The sequence below is a fragment of the Salmo salar genome, chromosome ssa10 (assembly GCF_905237065.1).
Source record: "Salmo salar chromosome ssa10, Ssal_v3.1, whole genome shotgun sequence".
NCBI classification, from domain to species: Eukaryota; Metazoa; Chordata; class Actinopteri; order Salmoniformes; family Salmonidae; genus Salmo; species Salmo salar.
This window is the reverse complement of record NC_059451.1, coordinates 83,956,481-83,983,902: the sequence shown is the minus strand read 5'-3', so window position 1 is coordinate 83,983,902 and position 27,422 is coordinate 83,956,481. Positions and strand designations below refer to the sequence as shown.

The following is a 27,422-nucleotide window of genomic DNA, read 5'->3' as shown; positions in this document are numbered from 1 at the left end:
GATTGTATAGCCAAATTTGATCTATTACAACTAAATAATGCAGGAGGACAACATACAAAGTCACACATCTGAAGATTCAGCTTCTTCCAGGACTGCTGAATGGATGTTGTTTGATTATGGCATGTTTTCAAATAGCTGATGAAATACAGTAGGAGGAAAAAATATTTGTCATACAGTCTGACCCCTTCCTGCTTGATCCACTTCTTGTGAAGATTCGTCATCAGCTTTCCAATGACAGAGTTTTGCTGGAGAGAAGTTGTAAGTACTGTGGTGGCACTGCATTGAATCTTATCTTCACACCATCATCTTTACAGTCCCCTACCTCTCAAAAAGGAAGTGAATATAAAGACTACAGCCATTGATCAGTAGTGGTTAACTTGGCAAGCTATGTGGGCGTAGGGACATTTTGAGATTGTAATGGTAGTTTGTAATGGCACCTACTCTTCAACGAAATATTAATATAACTCTGGAAGTTCCATTACGCATCTGGACAGTATTTATATGGGGAGATGTAACTCTTACGGACTCAGACTACAGAGGAACCAAGAAAACAACAGAGCAAAAGCCAGACCTTCGACATCTCAAACCATCATGAAGACTACCTGCTTGGCTCTTGGGTTATTGCTGCTGACAGTGTTCCACTCCTATGCTACCCGTAAGTTCATTACATTTTCAGAAGGATTGTGCATTAACAGAAGGATGTAACCCAAGTAGGTGCTTATATGCCCTCTTGATAGGGGCACTTGGATAAGTTATCCTTTTATGATCTTGATTATATACCTGTAAGATAGTCATGCTTATCTTGGGTTGATTGCCTCATGGCTTATGCTAGGAAATCTTCACAAGGAAGTTCTAATTGACCCATCTTCTCCCCACACAGCTCTTGGACTGCAGGCAGCACCAGAAACCTGCTGTTTCAGCTTCCTCAAAAGGAGAGTCCTCTACAATAAGATTGTCTCAATTCAGAAGACTCACATTGGCTGCCCCCTACCAGGATTTGTGTAAGTGTTTGTTCCTCTTCCACTGATGCCAGAGTCCAACAGCACAAACGCTTAGTTTGAGGCCCTTGCATTGTCTCAATTATGGAAGACTAAAGAACTAGTGACTTTCACTGACTTGCAACAGTCATAAAAGGAATACCCGTCTGAATAGTACCCTTTTCTTTGTACCATTATTTCTCTACTACAGGGTCAAAACTGTCCAGCGGAAATTGATTTGCTTCCAGTCGAGTGAGCGGTGGGTACAGAAAGCCTTCAACCGGCTCAAGTAGCCAGCAGCTGTGGCCACAGGTAGAGGCACTGAGAGTTCCAGTCATCCCTGACAACCTCATCATGACTCAAGCCTCACCAGCTCCATGAAAACTACTCTATGCTCGACATACAAGCAGAGACAGAGTTTTAATGTAGCTCACTGGATGGCACCAAACTTTTGGTTATCATCTTACCCCATGTTTTACTGCATATGTTCACTTTACTATAAAAACTTTCAGAACTATTTCCTATAACACTTAACAGTAAGAAAGTGACATGTTTATCACTTTGAATGCAGCAATAACTATTTTGTAATATATGTAATTGATATGAGTGTTAAGATGCACAGGCACGTTATTGTGTTTTAATGTACTGTATGTGAGAATCCACTGCTTTAATAAAAGGAGAGGAAACATTTCACTTAAGCATAACCTTCTCATCTTTAATATTAATAATGTACAGTTAGAGAGAACAGATGATAATAAAATGAAGAACAGAATAAAGCTGAAGAGTGTAGATATATAAAAAACAATAACAAAAACTCCTAAAGTTATGGCTACCTTCAACAATATTAGATAGGGGAGTGGTTAAAGAATGATTTAGGAAAAGTTTGTCTCAGACCTGAGCTCAAATGAGCCTTTAAGACTTCTCAGACCATGGACTAACTTCTGACTATTACAACTCAGAGACCTGCAACAAGAGACTGGCCCTGAGAAAGTATACAGTTGGCATAGAGTTATATTGTGTGTGTGAGTGTGGCTTGTGAAGGCAGTGTAGGTTGGGTCAGAGGTTGTCTTCTGGGGTTTGTGTTCAGTTGTGAAGTATATAACAATTTACAGTCAATTCCATTCCATGTGAACCAGAAGAAAATTACAGGGGTTTTATGTGTGTTGTATTTATCTGTGCATTTTCTGTGTCCCTTTTGCACGTCTTCAAGTGCATCTTTTAAGATTCTAGAGGTTTGTAAAATCAAGACTACACTAAAATAATAATTGTTGAACCTCTTAATGACCCTACTGGATTCAAGGGCTAGTTGTCCAACCATACATACATAATATATTAAAATAAAACTTGACGGACCTCAGAGAGGTAAGGGTTTAGAGGTGTCACACAATGTGTCTCAGTGTCTCACCATGCATTTGGGACAAACCCATGCATTTAGAGCTCTCGGTACAGTCTTCAGAACAGGGACGAGACAGAGAGGGGACAAGGAATAGATAGGGCTTTAGGTTCAGGGCTTTGACAAAATCCATCACTTCACAATATAAGACATTGCCATAATCACGGTTATCATTGTTTTAGACACCCATATGATTTGTGTAACATTATCTATATAATAGGGACATAATTATCTGCTTCAGTATCCAGAGAATGTTATGACACTGACAATGTTACTGTTTATACCGTTAAATGTGTCTTGTATTCATAAAATAGAAGACACAAACACATGGTTTACAGTTGTACACACACAGGCACACAGGCACCCACACACAAGTACACACACATTTAAGATAGATCACCCCCTTTCCTGAACCTCGCATTTTCATCTCGACTTGGCTTTTCACTGTCATAATTCCAAACAATACTTTTCCTGTTTCTTGTACACTCCCACCTGACTCGAACCCTTAATAATCACCTACAAGTGTGTGTTTACATGCACATGTCCTAGGAGTTCAGGGAATGTCCGAGTGTACGTAATTGTGTTTACACATGTCACAATGGAGTGTGCTTGTGAATGGTCTTGAGCGGCCTCTGCTGGAAGAAACAGCTGAGCTAGCTAGAGAACAGATTGTAGTACACTAGTATATAGGATGGCTATGCATGGTGCCTGCCATGTGTAAAACTCCAAAGATCAGAGGGACATCATTTCCTCCTTGTCAAGAATAGAAATAAAAGGTTTTGGCAGACCCCCAAAAGAGGGATGTGGCTGTGTGTGTGTGTATAGTGGTGTATGAGTGTGACATTGGGGTGTGTTGTATGTACTGAATGAGATGCATGTGTGAGGTCCATGTATGACATGTACTGCATGTAAGAGAGGTTGGGATGGAATGCCTAAATAGTACACTAGGGCCAGCTAGCCCACTTTAGAATGTGCAAGTGTGAACACCCTCTTAGCCCTGAGCCAAGTGCAGTATGAACGCGGCTTATTTGCGTGCGTGCGTGTGTGTGTGTATATGGTTTGAGGGTCATAGATTGTGTGAGCATCAAAAAGGATGTAAAAACGAGTTTGCAATATTTAATTGAAGGAATAGGTTCAACTTAAAATATTTTTCCTTTCTTTTTGTTCTTTTCCATGGTCCTGTAAAAAAAAAAGAGTAAAAGGGAATTATTTAATATTTCAAAAGAAATAGACAAAACATACTATATGCTTGTCTGAGAGAATAAGAGCAAGGACAATGAAATATGTCAGCCACTCACTTAGAAGCATCAAGTTTCTGCTGCTCCAGTATACGTTGCTGTGCTTCCCAGTTGCACCTTTCCTCCTCATGGTGGCGCCTCTTCTCCTCCAGTTCCTTATACTGGACCTCCAAGTTCTTTTTCATCTGCTCGTGGCGTCGCTCCAGCTGAGAAGGGAGGCAAATGTGTTACTTGTGAATAAAACAGATACAGATACACACATCCAAACTTACTGAGGCTCTCTACCTCTCCTGTCCTTATGTCTCCCAATTGGTGTACACCCACACACACACACACCTCAGCCTCAGAGTCCTTCAGTTTCTGTTTCTTCTCCTTGACCTTCATCTCAAACACCTGCTCCATCTCTGTTTCCATCTTCTTCATCTTCATGACATGTTCCCTCCGCTCCTCCTCCATCTGGGCCAGGGGGCTCCTACAGGTCAAAGGTGAAGGACCAAACATCAAGAATCACTAACAGTGACCAGTGATTAACAAAGCACATCCCAACTAATACAGTCTGGTCACTGTCACTTAACAACAGTATGACTCAAACGTCAGGTTAATCTATGAAATAAGCTTTACAGCATTTTTTAGATTCTCAGTCTGTCTGATTACTATTGAACATATCAGATCTATGGTATTTCCTCTGATGATTAAGGTCTCTCTCCTACCTGGTCATTTGGTTCTTGGTCTTGCTGGTGTCCACTCCTCCATTGCAGGTTACGGCAGCAAGCTTTTTGCTGCGGTAGTTCTCATAGTGGACGTTGTTGGTCACATCCTTCAGATCTTGCATATGGGTCCTACAGGAGAGAATTGGGGAAGTTGGGTCTCAAATAATTATATCACTGTAAATACCGTGGTATAATTCACTGACAATAATGGATGAATAAAAGGATTGACATGCATCTTCTGTCTCTCACCTGATCAGCATGTTCCGTAAGACCGTGAAGTCACAGTGCTCCCCGTTCTCCACTAAAACAGGAAGAGAGAGATGTCAGAGACCCACAGAGATTGATCTCATCGCCATCCATCATTATTGGGTACTGGTAGAATACACACCAGTTCCCAGAATTCCCGGTAACATTACAAAGGCTCTCGGATCAAAGGGACAATTTCTACTCACGGAGCCAAAAATCACTGGGTCGCTCAGCTAGTCTAGTGTACACTCTTATTACAGGTAGTTACCTGATGAGACTGTTAGGTAGTCAAACACACAGACAACACAAAGTCATTGGCCAAAAGGACCCGTGCTCAGACAGTCAGACTGTAAAGAAGAATGTGTCTGCTCAGTGAACACAGACATGGTTAAAACGATCACTAAGACAGAAACACATTTCACTGGACCACTGCTCAAACACACACATTCAGTAGTATACAGTACATAGAGTAGTCAACAGACAGACATGTCACAGACCAGACAGACCACTGCTCTAAGACATACGTTTCAGCTGATTAAACACACACATGGTTAAAAGATCACATGGGATTCTGGAAAAGGACCGCAGAGACACTGTGCTGCTGCTGAGGATGTGGATTCCTTCTCTTTCCTGATCAAAACATGGCTCCTTTACTACATAGCTCCTCTCCCCAGGCCCCTTATCTGGGGCTAAGCCTAACGTGCATCACGCTGGCAGCTGTGGATCTCAGGAAGAGGACATCTTACCCGTGAGGTGCATGCATAGAGCCCCTGCTGTCACCTACCTGAGTGACTTCTGACGGGAGGGAGGAGAGGGCACACAGGAACCCAGGTCCTGCCCAGGTGACCCCTGTAACCCGTGTCTGTCCACCCTGACTGTCTACTGAACGAGGGGTTACATGAGGGGAGATGAGGGCTGGCAGGGCAGGCCAGCCTCAGTGATGGGACGGGAGTGGAGGAGGGTTTGGTTGAGGTGGGGGGGTCACAGGGTCATAGGGACACAACAAAGCAGGGTTGTAGCTCTAATGGAAAGACACGCCCTCGGCCGATTGGCTGAAAACTCCTGATGTACGCTGGACTGAATGGTTGTTGCCTCCTCACTGTTGTTTTCAGTGCTCTGCCGTTAAAACAAAGCAACATTGAGAGTACGATCACTGCTAGCGCACGAGGTCAGCTGCCCATCAGGAGTTTTAAGCCCGAGTGCTTTAGCTAGTAATGGTCGTTAGATTATGATACCTGCATGGAGGTTTCCATTGAATGAGCCAAGAACAGAGAAAAATGTCTTATCCCATGACAAAGAACTTATTGTAAAATGTTCTATGAATCAATATGCAACGGAGTATGTGTGATGGACCCCCTGTGTTAACTACAGGGAGGGAGTGTCAGCAAACAGCATCACGGTGCAAGGATTTAGAGCAACAGAGTGTATATACAGAAGTGACTGTTCGTAGATAATGCATGCAAAATATGTATACATTCACATACTATGTTTACAAAAAGTTTGTGCAAATGTATCTCTTAACAGTTCTACAATTGAGTGTTGACGAGTGGCCAAATGACGATTAAAACGAATAAAGGTAGATCATGCAGTTCTGGAAAAGGTATGACTTAATATAAAAAGGTATACTTCAGGATTTTGGCAATGAGGCCCTTTATCTCACGTGTTAGTCGATACCCATAGACTTCCAGCCATTGTGCCAACGCTGGTTAGCGTTGGCTCACGAAACTAGCTCTAAATTCCCTCATACTGGACAGAGACACATAAAAATGGTAATCCACAAGCTCATCTGACTCTGGGGAAGTAGATAAAGGCCCTCATTGCCCAAATGCCAAAGTATCCCTTTAAGATAATCAGGTACTTCTAAACATGAGTTAGAGGGTGATGTCGCTCTATTCTAGGAGAAGCGTTAGCACTGAGCAGCCTATAGGTTCTTCAATTAGTAAGAGCTCCACTTTGACCATCAACCTAATGTCGCAGCAACAAAAAGTGAAGAGGGGAGGAAGGCCTGAGGGAGAGGGGTATCAAATGTGAGAGATGGTTTTGTTTACCAAAAATGCCCTCTGTCAGTCATGGAAAAGAATAGACAGAAAGAAAAAAGAGAAAAGAAAGAATGAAAAAGTGAAAGACTGATACGGTCAACCACTGATACGGTCAACCACAGAGCAACACTTGAAAATGAAAAAAAAAAAGGATTTCAGGGAACTTAAAAACAAAAGAAAATCAAGCGGAGAACAACAACAACGATTCATTGTGGCCAATGGTGAAAAAAAGGGGTGGCAAGGTCTCGCTCTCTGAAGTCCCTGGGGTGGTACAGTACAGTGTTCACTGCCAGAGAGACCATGATACCCTAGTAGAAGAACCCTGTCCCCCTTTTCCAGAATCCCTGTCAGAAACACTCTCTGGGGGAAGGGGGGAATTTCCTGGGAGGCCATGCAGTTTCCCTACACTAGGTCTCCACACTTCCATGCTTCATCCACTTGCATGGCACAGTGAGTGACATTAATAAATAACATTCTCCAGAACAACAACCCACAGACAATACCATGCCACGGTCTCATCTCAGACAGAGAACAGAGAACCCAGCCAGGCCCATACTGAACCTACCTTCTGCCACGCCCCAGGGGTACTGACGACCTCTGACCTTCTTGCCGTTCACTTCAATCACCACGTTGCTGCCAACCACTGCCAGAGGCATCCGCTCCTGCCACACAGGGAGAGTGACAGTTCATCAGTGTACAGTATCGACAACCTATTAGATAACTGACAGGGGCAAAACAAAATGGCAGATAGGGACTAGTGTGGACTGATGCTAATGACCGTATCGGTCTCTCTCTCTCATTGGACACTACCTTGATCTTCCGGATGAGCTTGCTGTCCTCATCGTCCTCGGTGTCAGGAAACTCATAGATCCTGATCTTGTGTTCTTGGATTTCCTTCATGATCTGAGTTGAAGGTAAAAATGACATGAGTAATTGCCATACACATGTGTTTGTGCAAACACAAATAATGAACACACACACCTGTTTCTTGAACAGCTGGCATTCTTCAGGTGTCAGAGTGTCTGCCTTGGCGATGAGAGGGATCACGTTGACCTTGTCATGGAGACGCTTCATGAACTCAATGTCCAGGGGCTTCAGCCTTCAACGCATTTTACACAGTTAAAAAATATGTTGAGGCTCTGTTGTTGCACAGTCAAAACAGATACACAGTCAGTCAGGCAAACATAGGCAGGCAGGGAAGGCTGACTTATGCTTTGATGTGACACAGTCCTGAATAATTCTCTGTAGTTAGTACACGTTCTGCCACCAGTGGCAAGAAAACACTGGAAACACTACATGACCCAAAGTATGTGGACACATGGTCGAACATCTCATTCCAAAATCATGAGCATTAACATGGAGTTGGTCCCCCCTTTGCTGTTATAACAGCCTCCACTCTTCTGGGAAGGCTTTCCACTAGATGTTGGAACATTGCTGCGGGGGCTTGCTTCCATTCAGCCACAAGAGCATTAGTGAGGTCGGGCGATTATGCCTGGCTCACAGTCAGCGTTCCAATTCATCCCAAAGGTGTTCAATGGGCTTGAGGTCAGGGCTCTGTGCAGGCCAGTCAAGTTCTTCCCCAAACTGTTGCCACAAAGTTGGAAGCACAGATTTGTCTAGAATGTCATTGTATGCTGTAGCATTAACATTTCCCTAAGGGGCCTAGTCTGAACCATGACAAACAGCCCCAGACCATTATTCCTCCTCCACCAAACTTTACAGTTGGCACTATGCATCAAGGCAGGTAGCGTTCTCCAGGAATGCGCCAAAACACAGATTCGTCCATCGGACTGCCAGATGGTGAAGCCTGATTCATCACTCCAGAGAACGTGTTTCCACTGCTCCAGAGTCCAATGGCGGCGAGCTTCACACCACTCCAGCTGATGCTTGGCATTGCGCATGGTGATCTTAGGCTTGTGTGTGGCCACTCGTCCATGGAAACCCATTTCATGAAGCTCCAGACGAACAGTTCTTTTGCTGACATTGCTTCCAGAGGCAGTTTGGAACTCGGTAGTGAGTGTTGCAAACGAGGGCAGATTATTTTTACACGCTACGCACTTCATTGGTCCCGTTCTGTGAGCTTGTGTGGCCTAACACTTTGCGGCTGAGCCGTTGTTGCTCTTAAGACTTTCCACTTCACAATAAAATCACTTAAAGGCAGCTCAGCAGGGCAGATATTTGACGAACTGACTTGTTGGAAAGGTGGCATCTTATGGCGGTGCCACATTGAAAGTCACTGAGCTCTTCAGTAAGGCCAATGTTTGTCTATGGATATCGCATGGCTGTGTGCTCGATTTTATACACCTGTCAGCAACGGGTGTGGCTGAAATAGCCGAATCCCCTAATTTGAAGGGGTGTCCACATACTTTTGTATATATAGTGAATTTTTCTGTCTTCTTTTTCCCAGTCAGTGACCACTAACAATTATGTCATGGTGGGAACATGAGGGATTCTCTTTGTTATTCTCTCTGTGATGTTCTCACTCTGGCTGATGAGGGAGTAGGTGGACAAAGGGGCTCTTCTTCTCTGTGGCCTGAGAGAGTGAGTTCTGTCCAGGGACTGGAGGGGAGAGCTGGAGGGGAGAGCTGGAGGGGGCAAAGCACTAAGGGTAATGGGGGTGGGGAGGGCTGTGTATTCCAGGAATATACAGAGCAACAGACCCGCTGTTACAGGTCACAGGAGTAAAGGGGGCATATGAAGTGTGGGGAGAGCGACAGAGACAGACCTGGCAGAGGAGGAAGGTCATGTTCTGAATTTGTCTCCACATTATCAGAGGCAAGGACTGACATGATTTCTGATCTCTTAATGCATTACCTTGTGTCGGTCTAACAACGGACATTTTCCTGATCTTATATAATGTCACAACCACGTCAGTGTCCATAGTCCTCCTTATATGGCTACATATAATTACAGCAACCATTTGACTGGTTAAAATGTGTAGGATTGGATAGATCCTAACACAAAAAGTGGGCCTAGCTGATTTGCTACGGAGGCGTTTTTCTAAGCTGAAAATAAAGCATCCCATTCCCAGGGATTCTGAGCTCAGGGGCTCCTCAGTGAGCTGCCTCCTCCTGATTGGCTGGCTCAGTGATGGTGAGAGCGCTTCCATCTCATCCTCGGTCTAGTGGGTGTTATGCAACCTAGTAGGTCACAACATTGGCAGCCTACATCTCTCTCTGTCTCGCTTCCCACTCACATATGTGAACTCACGCATGAGCCTACACTCCACTCATACATTCATGTTCACGTTCGGGCTCGCATACATAGGCAAGCAGAGATAATCGATAAAGGCGTGCGCACACACACACACACACACACACACACACACACACACACACACACACACGATCAAAAGCATAACGTCATGACTTATACAACACAGAGTTAATGCACATGGAAAGACATGGCCACTCCTAACTCAGAAGCAGCATAGAGAATTTTTAGAATTACAGCACACATACTGTATAAAAACATTTGTTATAATTTAAAATGTGTTTCAGCTCATACGAGTCTCTTTATGAGACAAGGTGGGTAGCATCGGCTTCATATATTTAGCCATCAAAAAGTTTATACTATACTTCCTATGACATCAATGTAGTACTGGTACATGATCACAAAGGGACTGTTCCCCCAAGGTCTGTCAGTACTCACCCGTGGCCAGAGGGGGCGATGAAGTACAGGCAGCAGTGAACCCTGTTGTCTGGCATCAGTCGTCGGTTCACCCTGGACTCTGCATTCAGGAAGTCCTCACACTTACTGTCAATGAAGTTAATGACAGGCTGCCAGCTGAGAGGGGGATGAGAGAGCGGTGAGAAAGAGAGAGAAAAATAGGAAAATGTTGTTTACCTCTAGATTTAGGCTCTCAGTGACGCAGAGAGAATATTGCATAGTGTCACACTCCCACACAACAAACTCCACCATATCTTTCATAAATGCTCACATTCACTCCCAATACTCACCAGTTACTATTGTCCACCGCATCTCCAAACCCTGGCGTATCGACGATGGTGAGAGTGAGCTGGACACCTCCTTCCTTCACCAGAACCTTGGACTGCTCCACCTGCAAAACAGCACCACAGTGGCTCTAAAACATAACTCCATTTCATCTCTCAGCTCCCCCATACACTACGGCTCATCTATAGCTTGTTAGTCCTGGGGGGGAAAATGGCAGCTGTGACAGTGATATGGTGCTGGTCGATTTTTCACGGTTTAGGAGACAAATGCAAAATTCGCTTCCCGCTGTTGTTTGTTTCAGTTGCTTTCTGTTCGGCTGCCTCATACTTTCACAAGGGTAGTTATTTTGGGTTGACCTCTTTCAGTCTCTCTAAACACACAAATTATTTTCCTTTGCAAAACACTTCAGTTTAGATGCACATTCTTTTCTAGCAGGGCATATATCAAGCACTCAAAATACTTTCGGAAGAGTGTGTGTGTGTGTGTGTGTGTGTGTGTCTGCTTTTAAATCCATTTCAGTGAAAGAAAAACAAAAAAAAACAAAAAATGTACACCCATCAATTGAGTGAAATTTGAGTAGACAGAATGTGACCATTTGACAGACATAAGAGATTGTTCTGGAATATAAATACTCTCCTCCTCCCCCCCTCAGCCCACGGCAGCCGCAGCAGACAGCCGCACAGAGCACACGACCCAAGTCTACCCCTCTACATTTACACTGTGGCTTTGGCCTACCCCAACAGCTCCATTTGTAAAAACATTGGACGCACTCTTCAATGGAGGACCAAACACATCCGCAGGAACCACGGGGACCCCAGAGACAACCAGGAATCTTAGGCCTCAACAAATCTGAAAAACAACTTACGTCGGTCTACATTCAAAATGAAGTCACACGTTTTCTTGTGAACAAGGTCATTTCTTGAAAACAGCTTTGCAAAAGTGTGGTTCCAATTCAGGAAATGATGACTCACAATAGTTACTAACTCCCACCTCAGTGTGATGAGATAAAAACCCAAATATAGCAGCCAAACACTGCCCTGGTGTGTGTGCCTTTGTATATACATCACAAAGACAGAAATCCGAGGCCCAGGATGCCTCCGAGATGGGAGTCTTGTGTTTGGTGGGAAAGTCACCACTGGGTGTTGTTTCATGGGAACATTCCTAACCCCCTACTGACCCCAAGAGGAACCAGAGCCCCTGAGTCCAACTCTCCCCCTTCTTGTCCCCATCCTAAAGAGAGGCCACACAAATCTCCCCAAACACCCTTAACTAAAATGTGCACCCATCAATTGAACTAGCCCCCCCCAGCCTCTTCATCTGTCCCTCTTCTGTTTATGAAGGACATATAAGGACAAACCACTATGGGCTCCATCTCTGGCTGCTGGTGCTCTGGGTGCGCTGCCTCTGGCCTGGCTGCTGTGACCATCCAGTGGTTATTGGGTTTGTTTGTATTGGCCTGAGAGCTCTGTGCTCTTTGGCCTTTGCTTGTGTTGCACTTCCACATGTGGAGGAAGGAGTTGTAGGCTACCTGCACAGTCTTCTTGATCCGTAGGGATGGGCCAGGGTAATCCTTGGAGTACAGGTCAGTCAGGAAGAGGGAGTTGATGAGCGTGGATTTCCCCAATCCAGACTCACCTATGGGAGGAGATCTGACGTCAGTTACATCATTGTCACAATGAGGAATTCAGCATATAGCCTTTATCTGGCTATGCAGTATGCATACACCAAAATACTCACGCATACACACACCCTGCAGTGGCATAGTCACAGTCAAGGGTTTGAAGGTCATTTCTGTCCCGGATAATTGCAGCACAGGAAATAAAGCTGATTTATTGTCTCATTGGGAAAAGGTCAAAAGCCTATCTGCCAGAAAGTAAGCTTTAAGTCCGAGTTAATAAAACATTTATTCTCTCTCTCACTAATCGTTCTTACCCTCTCTTCCCACCCTGACATTAAAATCATTCAGTATGTTATTAGTTTGACTATATGATCTTATTAGTTTACAGAGGATAAAACACACACAGCTTCCATCTCCCACACAAGTTAGTGTGATTAATGATTGAGCATATCCAGAGCTGTGCTTGGGAGTGACTGCTCTAGTGCTCTGGGAGGGTCAAGGGCGGGTTGCCTGGCATGCTCCAGCAGGACCACCACACCAGCAGCAGAGCAACAGCAGCATTACCACCACTGTCCCAGCAGGGGGCACCCCACCACCTTGCTTTCAATCATTCCCAACACTCCCACATCAACCCACAGCTAGCCCATACTCATGTCAAGTTTCCATCAGATTTACCTCAGTGTTTCACCCAAAAGGCTCATACTTGCTTTGACTTGGGGCCAATACCAGACCACTGGTACTTTTCAGCTTGCATTTACATAACAATGGCTAACTATGAACTTTAAACTCGGGCTCTCGAGTGGCGCCGCGGTCTAAGGCACTGCATGCTAGAGGCGTCACTACAGAGCCTGGTTCGATTCCAGGCTGTATCACAACCGGCCGTGATTGTGAGTCCCATAGGGCGGCGCACAATTGGCCCAGCATCATCCGTGTTTGGCCGTCATTGTAAATAACAACGTGTTCTTAACTGACTTGCCTAGTTAAACAAAGGTTCCATAAAAACACCTCACAAAGCAACTGTCTTGATGATGCAGAGGTTGTTGATCCTGCTCGCCCCAAGTCTTTAGTGTCACACTCCTGATGGAAACACACGTTTCCTGATAATGACTGACTGTTGATTTGTGGGGTTGCATGTGTTCCGCTCTGCATACAATCCTGCAATGCAACCAAACCAGTCATTATGATGACTCCGTGGAGTCCCTGATAATCGTCAGGTTGTCCTGGCCAGTTGTCAAATCCTCCGATTTCAGACAGTGTGTCTCTTAACCGTCACCTCTCACCCGGACCCTCATTGAGGTGTAGACTCTGGGCAGCTCACCTCTGGCTGACAGACAGCACTAGATCACAGGTTCCCCCCTGCCCCCTTCAAAACACACTGTTTAACCATGAGATAAGATACACCAAACCCACCCACTGTCTGCTGGGTACACCTGTCAGCACCCGGCCTGTGCTGGAGGTCACCCAAACCAGGAGGGGGGAGGATAGAGGGGCAGGCAGGCACCTCCTACGCTACTCTGGGGGAATAGGTGGAGGGCAACAGAGGGTCAGGGGCATGTATCTAAAGGAGAGCAGACAGTGCCTGCAGATTACTCTGGAGCTTGATAGCAGTTATGAAGGAATTTTAATGGAAGCCAGTCATACACATCATCTTCCCACCCCTCTCTGTGGCCCTAAAACCTGGCACTGGGATCTCCTGTTTCTCTCTGCCTCTCACGCATGCAAAATGGATCGACAAGTCCCAGATAGAGAGAGGCCCTGTTCTGAGTCTGGCTCCTGGGACACTGATCTGCGTTTTGGGTTGAACTAGACACTGGGGAGGACAGAATTAGGATCGGAGTTCACTGGATTAGGAAAAAAAACACAGGACACTTTAAATAACTCTTGCAGAAATACAATATGAACTCTATTGTAATCCTGGTATAAAATATAGCTGAAGAGCTTTTCTCTCTGGTTCCTAGACTAGAGCATCCTCGTCCTTTGTTAGTTTGACTGCTGATGTTGGCTAGAAAAACAAATGAAGGGAAATGAATAACTAAATACTGACACGTGGACAAGAAAGGACATCAATCACAGCGTGATAACTGTCCATATATCTATTATCCTTTATACAGTAGGCCCATCACCACCACAAAGAACCAGACCCATTTTAGGTGACTCCTTACCTACCATCTAAAATCCAACCCCCAGCTCATCTTCCCTCCATCCCCCTCCTGCAGTCCTGGATCAAATTACACCCCCTGGCCCCTCTTTCTCACCAAACACTCCACCTCAGCTGCACAACAGACCAGCCAGAACACAGGAAACTAACCAAATACCATAGAGCTGCTCCAGAGGGGATGCAAGCCAAATTACAGCTCATGTCCTGCGTAGTGTACTCCACTTAGAAGAACCACTGACCTTGGAGTTCATAGTAACTCATCGTGGTCAAAATCACAGGACAGCAACAGTCGACATAGCACATAGTTAGTTGTGACAGTGGCCGTTCTGTGGTGCAAACGAGCCGACAGAGTCGCCAATGATAGTCTCTCTGCAGTAGTTACCCCACCCCCGGAGGGCAAGTCCAACCCAATTAGCCTTCCTCTCAGTTTTAATTAAATATTGGTCCGCATGATCTCTGGAAACGCACTCTCCATAAATAGACCCTCTCCGTGACGACCCAAAGCTGCATAGATGGATGGCTGGCTGGGTGACCCGCCCCTTACTTCCCCTCTTTCATAATGGGAACATTGTGAGGGGGACAGAGAGGGAGAGACCAAGAGGCAGGTGAAGAGAAAAAAAAAAACTGACAGGGAGGGAAGGGAAGTACAGTACTGAAGTACAGTAACTGCAGTTAGAGAGCGAGACAGATTGACAGGGCTATGGGTACAGACATACACACACACACACAGGACACGTTTCCCAGGAGATACCTAACATTCCAGGCTTTTCTCTCTCCTCCCTCTTCCTGTCAACATACTAATGCCCAAACAAAATGAAACCTGGGGTAGCAGCTGGCCCCACACATCCTGACAGGCCCCTTTTACACTCCCCTGCTTAGCCCAGCCAGACCAGACCCCTTGTTCCTCTCCTCATCACCCCTCATAAAGGGGCTCCTGGTGCTTCTGGTCTGTACGCCTGTAGCTCTTTTCCACTGACAAACACAGAGCTCTCCTCCCCTAACTAACAGACATGTGGGCCTGAATCAGTGGGAAATGAGACATCTGGTCCACATGCACTAATGTCTATATGAGGAGAGAGAGGGAAAGAAGGGAGAGAGGGGGGAAGGGAGGAGAAAGAGAGAGAGTCTGTGTGTGTGTGTGTGTGTGTGTGTGTGTGTGTGTGTGTGTGTGTGTGTGTGTGTGTGAGAAGGGATGTTTAAGTGTGTCAGATAAGCTCTATCAATCAGGAGATGGGATGGCTGCAGTAGGGTCAAAAGGTCATCTGATAAAGATCTGCAACTCACACACAAACACACCTCAACTACTATACGGCGGAAGATAAAAGGATGATACACCAGAAACACTATGCTATAAGGCTATATGAGATACTCTGGTAGGCTTACAGATGGACTAGCTACTCCACCATCTATTATAAGATCTGGTCTGTATAGTCAATGTGAGAGTCAGTTTCCCAAGATTTTTGTGAGAGAGCGGGTAATCTATAAAAGATTCACTTTGAACCCCTGAGTCTAAACAGAAACTGACAGAATCAGCACGAGTGAGGTCATACAGGACATGTGCACACTGCATTATACAGCAGCAGCAGCTCCCCCCACACAGAGTCACCCACACACCCTGAAGCGGTCCAACAGATCTCACACAAACTAAGGCGCTGCTGCTGTGTCTCATGTGAAATACATTTCCTTTTTCTTAGTGGCTCATCTTGTTGCAATGTGATGACATTTCCTTCACCTGGAAAATCTGTGTGTGAAAACATCCTTTCTTTTCGTGGTTCTATGCTTTTGAGGTAATGCTATCTAATTAGTCAGTGAACAAGAGTTGGTAGATGACAGTAAGAAGACGAACCAGAGGAAACCAATAGGTGAAAGTAAACTGCCATAGAATAGGGCAGGGATTATCAACTCGATTCAGCCGCAGGATGATTCTTTCTTGAGCGGAAGGTTGGGGGGGCCAGAACATAATTAGAAATAATTTGTAGACTACAAATTGACCGCAAGAAGCACAAACAGATATAATATTTGACTAAAACAGAATAAATTCAAACCTTCCTTATATGCAATCATGTCTCTTTTGCGCTGGAATACTCAAGAACAGATTCCCAAAACTAAAATGACTTGGAGCTGATTTCCTGGTGTTTTTACAGTCTTTTATGTCTAACAATAAAACCAAAATGTACTCAGAAAACTTGAGGGGCCAAATAAAGACACACATGGGCCGCCAGTTGGGAAACCCTGGAATAGGGATGGGATAGTGGTAGGGGAGTATGAATGGGTAGTAGGTAGGGCTGCAAGATATGGGCAACAAATGTAATTGCAATTCTTTTGACCAAATATTGCGATTGGACTTGCGATATAAACTGAGTGTACAAAACATTAGGAACATGACAAACTGACCAGGTGAAAGCTATTATCCCCTGATTCAGAGGGGTTGGGTTAAATGCAGAAGACACATTTCAGTTGAAGGAACTCAGTTGTACAACTGACAAGGTATCCCCCCCTTCAAAATAATGATTTTTAAGCCGTGAGACAATTAAGACATGGATTGTGTATGTGTGCCATTCAGAGGGTGAATGGGCAAGACAAAAGACTGAAGTGCCTTTGAACGGGGTATGGTAGAAGGCTCAACAGTTTCCTGCGTGTATAAAGAATGGTCCACCACCCAAAGGACATCCAGCCAACTTGACACAACTGTGGGAAGCATTGGAGTCAACGAAGGCCAGCATCCCTGTTGAACACTTGACACCTTGTAGAGTCCATGCCTTGACAAATTGAGGCTGTTCTGAGGGCAAAAGGGGGTGCAACTAAATATTAGGAAGGTGTTCTTAATGTTTTGTACACTCAGTGTAGATCAAAACACTTGGGTGAACTGAATCATAGAAATAGAATGAGAAGAAGCAAAGCATTTGACCGAACAGAACAAGCTTATAGTGAATCTAACAAATTAGAAACTGCGCTGCTTGAGGGCTCCCGAGTGGCGCAGCGGTCTAAGGCACTGCATCTCAGTGCAAGAGGTGTCACTACAGTCCCTGGTTCAAATCCAGGCCATATCACATCTGGCTGTGATTGGGAGTCCCATAGGGTGGTGCACAGTTGGCCCAGCGTCATCCAGGTTCGGCCGGTGTAGGCCGTCATTGTAAATAATAATTTGTTCTTAACTGACATGCCTAGTTAAATAAAGGTTTAATTTGAGTGACCAGGCAGGGCTTGGTGTGTGTGGGGAAGGAGCTGCAAGAGAAGGAGAGAGACGACAAAAGGAGTCAACTCTAAAAAACGGATGTCACATGTGGCTAAGTGGCATTTCAAAATATTCCATGCAATATGGACCTCTTGCGATATGGATATTGCACGTGTCAATATTGAGATTTCAATGTGAATTCTATTAATTGTGCATCCCTAGTAGTAGGGGAGATGTGGGCCAAGCCTTCAGCCTCAGTGAATCTAAGAAAACTAGAGTTAATCCCCCTGCCAGGTCAGCAGCAAAGCCTGTCAGACCATCTTATCAGAACTCATACACACAACATGAAGAAAGGGAGACAGACAGCATGGCTGACAGGAGAGAACAGAACAGAGACTGGGATCTACTATTGGCACTGACTGAGTAAAGAGAAGCTCAAGCTCCAAGTGTTGTAAATTCTTAAGTCTTGTGAGGTGAATTGGAACAGTAGTCTGTTTAGCCTCTACTTTGTTCCTGTAGTATATCATGGATTTGGACGACCTGCTTTGTAGAGCAGCCCGGCTCTCTCCAGTCTTTCCCAGATTCAGTACAGAAATTCTGCCAGCTGGCCAAAAGGCCAGGAAACAGGTTTTTTCCATTCCAGAATTTTGGAGGGAAAAAATTGTCCCAAGCCAAAGTCCTGTGGCGTCAGTCTCACAGAGTGACATTGGAACAGTGGAGACACTTCCAAGTGACCGGGCTCTAACAGGCGAGCGGATTCCCAAAAAGAGCCCCAGCCTGTCAAAACAGTGAACCCAGCTGGCTTCCATTACAGGCCAATCTCCTCATGACTCCAGCTATAGCTCGCTCTACTGGCCCTGAGCCTGGGAGTGCGTTCTCTGACTCTCTCTAGAACTCTCACAGAGAGAGGGGGCCTGTCTGTCTGTCAGAGCTGGAATGGATGAGATTGCTCCAGAAGTCTTAACTTTTTTATGAGTGTCTGGTAGAGTTTCACAATAGTAGTGTCTTAAAGTATAAAAGCTATACCGTGTGAGTGTGTGTCTGTGTGAGTGTCTCATCTTTGTGTTCGAGGCACTGTTGTGTTTGTTCTCTCTTCCACACTTCACATTTGTTATGTGTAATGTTTGGCTCAGCTGGGGTTGGAGATAAAAGGAAAGAAAGGCCCATATGTAACAAGGCTGATCTCCAATCCTGTTGACATTGAATTCTGCCACTCTCCCTCTGGCACATGTAGCCCTTTCACAGTGTTACTTTACCAAACAGGAAACCCAAACCAGAGGGAGATATTCTGTATGTGGGACATGTCATGCTGGTTGGCTGAGAGAAAGAGAGTGTGTGTGTCGCAAGGAAGCGCAAGAGTGCACAGTTGGCATACATATGACAAAAACAAAAATATCCAGTCTTGATTCCCATGGAAGGCAGCCCTTACATCAGTGAAGTATGATCAATACTGTATTTCCTCACATCAATCGCCTCATGTAGAGTAACAATTCAATAAACATGTGATTGTGGTCTGTGAATGTGTGTGTGTGTGTGTGTGCGTGCGTGCGCATGTATAACCAACCAGCTCTCACAGTCTCACTGAAGAATCAGAAGTTTGTCCATTAACGTCAAATTTCGAAGGTTACGTTTAGGCAGGTTAAGTTATATACATCAAAAACAAGTGCCGAGCACTGGGATAGAACACACGACCCTCAGAACAGTCCACAAAACAAAACCCAAGCCTACATGATTCTAATAGCATTCACCGTTGCCCCTAGTGGCCGCTTTTGAAGTAGTCGCCTGACGTCCTGTTTACCTGGACGGATTTCTACTTTCACAGTGGATCTTGAGCGACCTGGCTGGTATAACCAATCACTCCTCCACTCTCATCTAATCTCCTTAGCCACCAGATTCCATTCCAAGTTCATTGGAATTCTGTGGTTCAATAATTCTTAAATGCACTCAGTTTACCAATTCACAGAGCTAGAGTTAAAAAAGTAATGAACAAATTCACTGAAACTTTGTGACATTTTACTTCAATTCCATGCAGAGAAATAGGAAACACACATTGATCCATACAATGCATTCAAAACAAATATGGAACCTCAAATGACATGCTTCATGTTCCTTTTTCACAGACAGACAGACTCACAAGCAGACACATATAGAGAGACAAACATTAACCTGACCAGGGAGACCCACACATAAAAAGAGAAGCAGACAAAGTGACTCACCAACAACCATTAGTGTGAACTCAAAGCCCCTCTTCACTGACTTCCTGTACACCTGGTTGGGGAGGTTGGCGAACCCCACATACCCCTCCAGATTCCTCTGCTGGAAGAAAACACACAGAGTTACTCTGGAATCTCCTGGGGTGAGAAAAGCACTTCTGCGTACACAGACACACAGAGAGACAAAGAGCTGGTTTTAGAGGCCATGATTAGCATTTCTCTGGCCTGGAGTGACAAAGCACCTTTGAAAGAGTGGGGTAAAACGGGAACAGGGTTATGGGTTTGAGGTGAGTAAAATTACATGAAAAAAATAGGTACAAAAGGAGAGGAAGGGGGTAAGGTAGTCTAACTGATCCTCCTGTGTTTATTTACGAGTCGTATCATATCCATCATATCCATCATCTGAGAGACGTCGTCATGGAGACAGTGGATCTCACACCAGATGACAGCCAACGCGTTCCCAAGTTGTGTGTTGTCCTTCTCTTGAGTACCGTATTTCTCCATTCCTCCCTCTGCCTGCTCTAATCTCATCCTCTCTCTCTCCCAGCGCGTTGTCACTCATGCTGCACAAGGCAAACAATTGATCACTGCTCGCCCCTGTTCACAGGACCTCTCATGCGTGTCCCAATGGACAACACAGGGGTAGAAAAGGGGCCACACTAGTCACTCCCACACAACAGCTCAGTCAGACACTGTCTACCACCCTGAAAACGTGTCCTCTCATTCCTATAGTAACAAGGAGAGTCAGGAGACACACAACAGGGCTGCTTTGGGAGCAAACACATTGTTGTGGTATGTCGGAGGTGTACAGGCAATTGCCCTAAATGCTTCCATTTGAGGAAAGGAGTTAGTGGAGTATTAACCCAAAAAGCTCTACGACAATCTTTGTGTGTATCCTATTCCACATCAAGCTTCGTTAACCAACCCCACACCGGTCAGAAGCTGGTAGATTTGAGGGGATTTAAGCCTTAACCATGATTGAATATGTAATAACAATTGTGTTATTGTTATAGGCTGTGATAACAAATGTGTTATTACACATACAATGACAAATTAAATCCTAAGACTCTTTGCCCCCAAACTGTTTTTTGACAACAAGACTAAGGGGCAGATGGGAAACCTTCCTCACCGTCCTCTTCTGTATTTTAAGACATTCAGTGTGACAGTGCAATCACTGTGCTAGAAAAAAATGATAACAGGTCAATGGAGAAAATCAGGGCACATCCTGTCAAAGAGAAGTGGCTTATAAAACCAGATAATCCGTAGTAGCAGGGACAAAAACACCTAGGCTATTTTGACCATCAAATACAGTGCCACCTACAGTGGCAAGAAAAAGTATGTGAACCCTTTGGAATTACCTGGATTTCTGCATACATTAGTCATCAAATTTGATCTGATCACAACAATAGACAGTGTGCTTAAACAAATAACACACAAATTGTAGTTGTCTATATTGAATAGATCATTTAAACATTCACAGTGTAGGTTGGAAAAAGTATGTGAACCCCTAGGCTAATGACTTCTCTTAAAGCTAATTGGAGTCAGGAGTCAGCTAACCTGGAGTCCAATCAATGAGATATGTTGGTTAGAGCTGCCTTGCCCTATAAAATGCTCACAAAATTTGAGTTTGCTATTCACAAGAAGCATTACCTGACGTGAACCATTCCTCAAACAAAAGAGATCTCAGAAGACCTAAGATTAAGAATTGTTGACTTGCATAAAGCTGGAAAGGGTTACAAAAGTATCTCTAAAAGCCTTGATGTTCATCAGTCCATGGTAAGACAAATTGTCTATAAATGGAGAAAGTTCAGCACTGTTGCTACTCTCCCTAGGAGTGGCCGTCCTACAAAGATGACTGCAAGAGCACAGTGCAGAATGCTCAATGAGGTTAAGAAGAATCCTAGAGTGTCAGCTAAAGACTTACAGAAATCTCTGGAACATGCCAACGTCTGTTTACGAGTCTACGATACGTAAAACACTGAACAAGAATGGTATTCATGTGGAGGACACCACGGAAGAAGCCACTGCTGTCCAAAAAAAACATTGCTGCACATCTGAATTTGGCAAAAGAGCACCTGGATGTTCCACAGCGCTACTGGCAAAATATTCTGTGGACAGATGAAACTGAGTTGTTTGGAAGGAACACACAGCACTATGTGTGGAGAAAAAAAAGCACAACACACCAACATCAAAACCTCATTCCAACTGTAAAACCTCATCCCAACAGTTTTGTAAAGAGGAATGGTCCAAAATTCCTCCTGACCATTGTGCAGGTCTGATAACCAAATGTTTTCTGTAGTTGCGTGAGGTTATTGCTGCCAAAGGAGGGTCAACCAGTTATTAAATCCAAGGGTTCACATCATTTTCCCACACTGCACTGTGAATGTTTACACGGTGTGTTCAATAAACACATAAAAACGTGTAATTGTTTGTGTGTTATTAGTTTAAGCAGATTGTGTTTGTTTATTGTTGTGACCTAGATGAAGATCAGATCAAATTTTATGACCAATTTATGCAGAAATCCAGGTATTTCCAAAGGATTCACATACTTTTTCTTACCACTGTATAGCATGTTCCTTCAGGGAAAATGGGACATTCATGTAATCAGGTCTGTGCATCAGCATGTGACAGTGGTGTAATCACCCACAGCACCCTACATCTACAGTGAGGGAAAAAAGTATTTGATCCCCTGCTGATTTTGTACGTTTGCCCACTGACAAAGAAATGATCAGTCTATAATTTTAATGGTAGGTTTATTTGAACAGTGAGAGACAGAATAACAACAACAAAATCCAGAAAAACGCATGTCAAAAATGTTATAAATTCATTTGCATTTTAATGAAGGAAATAAGTATTTGACCCCCTCTCAATCAGAAAGATTTCTGGCTCTCAGGTGTCTGTTATACAGGTAACGAGCTGAGATTAGGAGCACACTCTTAAAGGGATCGCTCCTAATCTCAGTTTGTTACCTGTATAAAAACACCTGTCCACAGAAGCAATCAATCAATCAGATTCCAAACTCTCCACCATGGCCAAGACCAAAGAGCTCTCCAAGGATGTCAGGGACAAGATTGTAGACCTACACAAGGCTGGAATGGCCTACAAGACCATCGCCAAGCAGTTTGGTGAAAAGTTGACAACAGTTGGTGCGATTATTCGCAAATGGAAGAAACACAAAAGAACTGTCAATCTCCCTCGGCCTGGGGCTCCATGCAAGATCTCACCTCGTAGAGTTGCAATGATCATGAGAACGGTGAGGAATCAGCTCAGAACTACACGGGAGGATCTTGTCAATGATCTCAAGGTAGCTGGGACCATAGTCACCAAGAAAACAATTGGTAACACACTACGCCGTGAAGCCCTGAAATCCTGCAGCGCCCGCAAGGTCCCCCTGCTCAAGAAAGCACATATACATGCCCGTCTGAAGTTTGACAATGACCATCTGAATGATTCAGAGGACAACTGGGTGAAAGTGTTGTGGTCAGATGAGACCAAAATGGAGCTCTTTGGCATCAACTCAACTCGCCGTGTTTGGAGGAGGAGGAATGCTGCCTATGACCCCAAGAACACCATCCCCACCGCCAAACATGGAGGTGGAAACATTATGCTTTGGGGGTGTTTTTCTGCTAAGGGGACAGGACAACTTCACCGCATCAAAGGGACGATGGACAGGGCCATGTACCGTCAAATCTTGGGTGTGAACCTCCTTCCCTCAGCCAGGGCATTGAAAATGGGTCGTGGATGGGTATTCCAGCATGTCAATGACCCAAAACACACGGCCAAGGCAACAAAGGACTGGCTCAAGAAGAAGCACATTGAGGTCCTGGAGTGGCCTAGCCAGTCTCCAGACCTTAATCCCATAGAAAATCTGCGGAGGGAGCTGAAGGTTCAAGTTGCCAAACGTCAGCCTCGAAACCTTAATGACTTGGAGAAGATCTGCAAAGAGGAGTGCGACAAAATTCAAATTCCCTTCCATCGGGTGGCTGATGAGATATGTTGGCATGACTGCCATATTACATTTCCATCCCAAAGCCCTTGCTTGGAAGTGTACTTTGCCAGACTGCCAAAAACCTTGCCCTCCTCCAGGCCAAAGTGGCGAGACACGGTAGTGATGAAACCATAGGCCTTGTTGATCTCTGCACCAGACAGGATGCTCTTGCCAGCATACTTGGGGTCCACATGTACGCTGCGGCATTTGTATGGGCTTCAGGCAGAAGTCTTCACGCTTTTTGATGTATTTCAGAACTGCAGTTTCCTCTGCAGGGCAGGGCAGTACGGATTTATTCTCTTACATCTGCAAGCAGAGTCTGAACATCAGACAGGATGGCATTGTCTCCCTCAATCCGTGCAATGGCTACTGCTATAGGTTTCAGGCTGCTTACCACTCTCTCCCAAATACATCATCCAGGAGGATCCTCTTGGTAGGGCTGTCCATGTCGGCAGACTGTGATATGGCCATTTCTTGGAGAGACTCCTTCCCCTCCAGGAGACTGTCAAAAATTATGACAACACCACCCCAACGGGTGTTGCTGGGCAGCTTCAATGTGGAGGCTCTTATTCTTCTCACTTTGCTTGGTGAGGTAGATTGCCTCACATACCTAACCATTTCCTTAGCTCTCTTGTAGAGTGTATCCATTGTTTTCAGTGTCATGATGTCTGTGAGGAGCAGATTCAATACATGAGCAGCACAGCCAATGGGTGTGATGTGAGGGTAGGACACCTCCACCTTAGACCAAGCAGCCTTCATGTTTGCAGCATTGTCTGTCACCAGTGCAAATACCTTCTGTGGTCCAAGGTCATTGATGACTGCCTTCAGCTCATCTGCAATGTAGAGACCGGTGTGTCTGTTGTCCCTTGTGTCTGTGCTCTTGTAGAATACTGGTTGAGGGATGGAGATGATGTAGTTAATTATTCCTTTCCCACGAACATTCGACCACCCATCAGAGATGATTGCAATTCAGTCTGCTTTCTCTATGACTTGCTTGACCTTCACTTGAACTCTGTTGAACTCAACATCCAGCAAATGAGTAGATAAAGCATGTCTGGTTGGAGGGGTGGCTAGGCGAAGAACATTCAGAAATCTCTTCCAATACACATTGCCTGTGTGCATCAGAGGTGAACCAGTTGCATACACAGCTCGAGCAAGACATTCATCAGAATTTATCTGACTAAGTTCCTCCATTGAGTCAAAAAAGCGTTTTATTCCAGGACCATGAGCTGTTGCTATTTATAAGGTGTCTGATTCATCATTTTCACCTCGAATAGAAGTAGAGAGACTTTTGTCAGAGGTTGCTTCTTGTGAGCGCTGAGGGAACGTTATGCACTTGGCCAGATGATTCTGCATCTTTGTTGCATTCTTCACATATGATTTGGCACAGTATTTGCAAATGTACACTGCTTTTCCTTCTACATTAGCTGCAGTGAAATGTCTTCACACATCAGATAGTGCCCGTGGCATTTTCCTGTAAAATAATTAGTAAAAAAACAAAAACTATTCCATAAATAGTTAAGCAGTTAGATTAATCAACTCCTTCGTTAGATAAATGTTTTAAAATGAAACATGTATGGAAACAGGTGAATTAACACTCCTCAGTTAGCAGGCTCAAGCAAGCTAAAACCCACATGATAGCAGAAACTAACTAGCAGAAATTGTTAACAAGTTAGAAATGATTTAAACACACTTTGCTGTAGGCTACCACTTACTAGTTAACAAAAACAACATATGTCATACAAAATATATTCACCCAACCCAGTATTGTAATAAAAACTTACCAGAAAGCATTTAGTCCTTGGCTCAGACAGTGTAGTAGTGTGGGCTCAATAGCATCTCATTAGTGTGCAAGATCTTGAGAATCAGCTATACATGTGATGGAAGAATGCACTTTGCATGCAGGGGGTTGAAATTCCATTGAATTGGGGATAGTTTAACCAAAATGTGCCACAATACCTAGAATTGCCTTATGTGTATCCCACAAAAAAAGGTTGACTGTTATAAGCCAACTTTTTTGATGATTTTAAGCAAAATTCCCCAAATTCCTGGGCTTAACTTCTCATGGAAAATTTCCAGAAAAATGTCTGAAATTTACCGGAAAGTTTCCGACCCTTTGCAACCCTGGTGGCAATCAAGAGTTTTTCCAATTTACACACGTACATTGTTGGTGGAAAATAACAGGTCCAAGCAAAAGGTCACATACATTAAGGGTTCATATCAATCCAATATTGATATCTTGCTGTTGTTTACAGTTCACTATGTGTACAAGCACATAGTGATTTTAAATGGCCCCAAAGCAATTTCCATACTCCCTCCCTACCCATGCTGGGTTATATAACTTTGCTGTGATGTAATCTCAGCTCTCTCATCACCTGGAGTTAACACGTAACAGATGGTAGAAGCTAGAATTATTGGGGACCTTTTGAAGAGGGACTGATGTAGGTATAAATACATGTGTATGAGACAGAACAGAGAGAGAGAGAGAAAGAGAGAGAGAGAATGAGAAGAGAGATCCGAGGACTGTGAATAAAGATGTGGGTGTGTGGTGCAGAATGGAAAGCACACCAGGGTTAGCTGGATGACAGCAACTGCATTCGGATTCTCTGTTTGCCAATGCATATGTGTCAAGTGATCACGTTTTTCTGCATTCTAATACAATAATGAACTGAATATGTTTAATCAATATTTGACTAAGACCACTTTTTATAGCCTATGCCTATAATGACATTATCAAAGACTACATAATAGCCTTCATCACGGGCGCAAATAAAAAAAATAACCAAGGCATGGAAACATCTTATAAATTCCCCCGTGGATTCTCAAACGCGCATAAGTATGCATGTCCATTCCTCTCCACGACCGGGCGCGGAACCCTTCTCTTCTTGTCAATTATACGCGAGAATGGAGTGGAATTAACCCGTACTCTGGCTGAGAGCTAGATGAAATCAGCATTGTCGGTCACATTCCTCTTATAGTATTGTCATGGACCATAATGGAGTTCTACCGTTGGAGACAACGTCGTTTGCATAAAGTCATTGGTTTCAATTCATTCATGGAAATGTTTAAATCCAGTTCACACGAGTATCAACATTGATTTAATGTGATCAGAATAACACTTACTGCAATGCTGGCAACTGTAGATTCTGGTCGTTCGATCATTGTAGTACTAGCGTGACACCACCCACCCAGGAGCCGAATAAATCAGTCATACAAAAAAATAACAAAACTTACGAAACAAAAGCGTTAGAGACGCTGCTTTCAAAAAGACACGTCCTATTCAGGCAATTTGACGTCTTTATGTAGCAACAGAACCCTAATGCCTCTAAACGGGTCCAAAATAATGAAATTGGGTAGGTGGTATCGACATACCACTAGTAAAGCATCATGAACAGCAGAAGGGATTTTTTTTCTCCAAGCTACAAATCTCAAAAGGCGATTGTGTCCTCCTTCGGAACTGCATGCCTATTGGCTAAAGACATCTAAAATGGTGATGTCAGACAAGATCCGACAGCCTACCGAATTCCATTGGTTCTAAAGGTGAACTGCCTGCATTGTGGCGAGCCGAGCCTTTTACCTCGAATCTTTTACGAATGCCTTGGACGTACAAACCAAAAATGCGCTGTTGGATTTGTATATTTCACAGGTCAAATATCGCATACATGTGTGCTTCTTCTTAGGATTCTCAACAGGATGATCAAGAAACAGAAACA

The 27,422-nt window shown here is 44.3% G+C and overlaps 2 protein-coding genes across 8 annotated transcripts; one reads left to right on the top strand and one right to left on the bottom strand.

The window, feature by feature from the left end:
• The first annotated feature begins 381 nt into the window (after positions 1–381).
• On the top strand, positions 382–1,675 carry LOC106560915 (C-C motif chemokine 8-like). The gene is made up of 3 exons (XM_014124357.2): positions 382–655; positions 881–1,001; positions 1,189–1,675. Exons 1-3 carry the CDS (start codon positions 502–504, stop codon positions 1,268–1,270), a joined length of 357 nt encoding a protein of 118 aa, XP_013979832.2. The 5' UTR covers positions 382–501; the 3' UTR covers positions 1,271–1,675.
• Positions 1,672–27,147, bottom strand: LOC106560914 (septin-7). 7 transcript variants are annotated; one of them, XM_014124354.2, is made up of 14 exons: positions 26,833–27,147; positions 19,725–19,821; positions 12,086–12,192; positions 10,563–10,663; positions 10,255–10,389; positions 7,585–7,702; positions 7,414–7,506; positions 7,169–7,265; positions 6,613–6,624; positions 4,568–4,619; positions 4,319–4,447; positions 3,945–4,080; positions 3,669–3,814; positions 1,672–3,549 (listed from the first exon to the last, which is right to left on the bottom strand). In XM_014124354.2, exons 1-14 carry the CDS (start codon positions 26,869–26,871, stop codon positions 3,510–3,512), a joined length of 1,302 nt encoding a protein of 433 aa, XP_013979829.1. In that variant the 5' UTR covers positions 26,872–27,147; the 3' UTR covers positions 1,672–3,509. The 7 variants fall into 7 exon arrangements, with proteins under 7 accessions (XP_013979829.1, XP_045544104.1, XP_013979826.1 ...); XM_045688148.1 differs by having other exon boundaries at positions 19,725–19,824; positions 26,833–27,146; XM_014124351.2 differs by lacking the exon at positions 26,833–27,147 and adding an exon at positions 20,094–20,370 and having other exon boundaries at positions 19,725–19,824.
• Positions 27,148–27,422: the final 275 nt, after the last annotated feature.

Bases quoted from the DNA above. Each gene is read 5' to 3' on its own strand.
- LOC106560915 (XM_014124357.2), top strand. From the start codon at position 502: ATGGGGAGATGTAACTCTTACGGACTCAGACTACAGAGGAACCAAGAA. The intron at 656-880 runs GTAAGTTCATTA...CTCCCCACACAG, and splicing joins GTTCCACTCCTATGCTACCC to CTCTTGGACTGCAGGCAGCA. The intron at 1,002-1,188 runs GTAAGTGTTTGT...TCTCTACTACAG, and splicing joins TGCCCCCTACCAGGATTTGT to GGTCAAAACTGTCCAGCGGA.
- LOC106560914 (XM_014124351.2), bottom strand. From the start codon at position 20,252: ATGAGATTAGAGCAGGCAGAGGGAGGAATGGAGAAATACGGTACTCAA. The intron at 12,193-19,724 runs GTGAGTCACTTT...CTCCTCCCATAG, and splicing joins GTTCACACTAATGGTTGTTG to GTGAGTCTGGATTGGGGAAA. The intron at 3,550-3,668 runs GTGAGTGGCTGA...TTTTTTTTACAG, and splicing joins CAGAAACTTGATGCTTCTAA to GACCATGGAAAAGAACAAAA.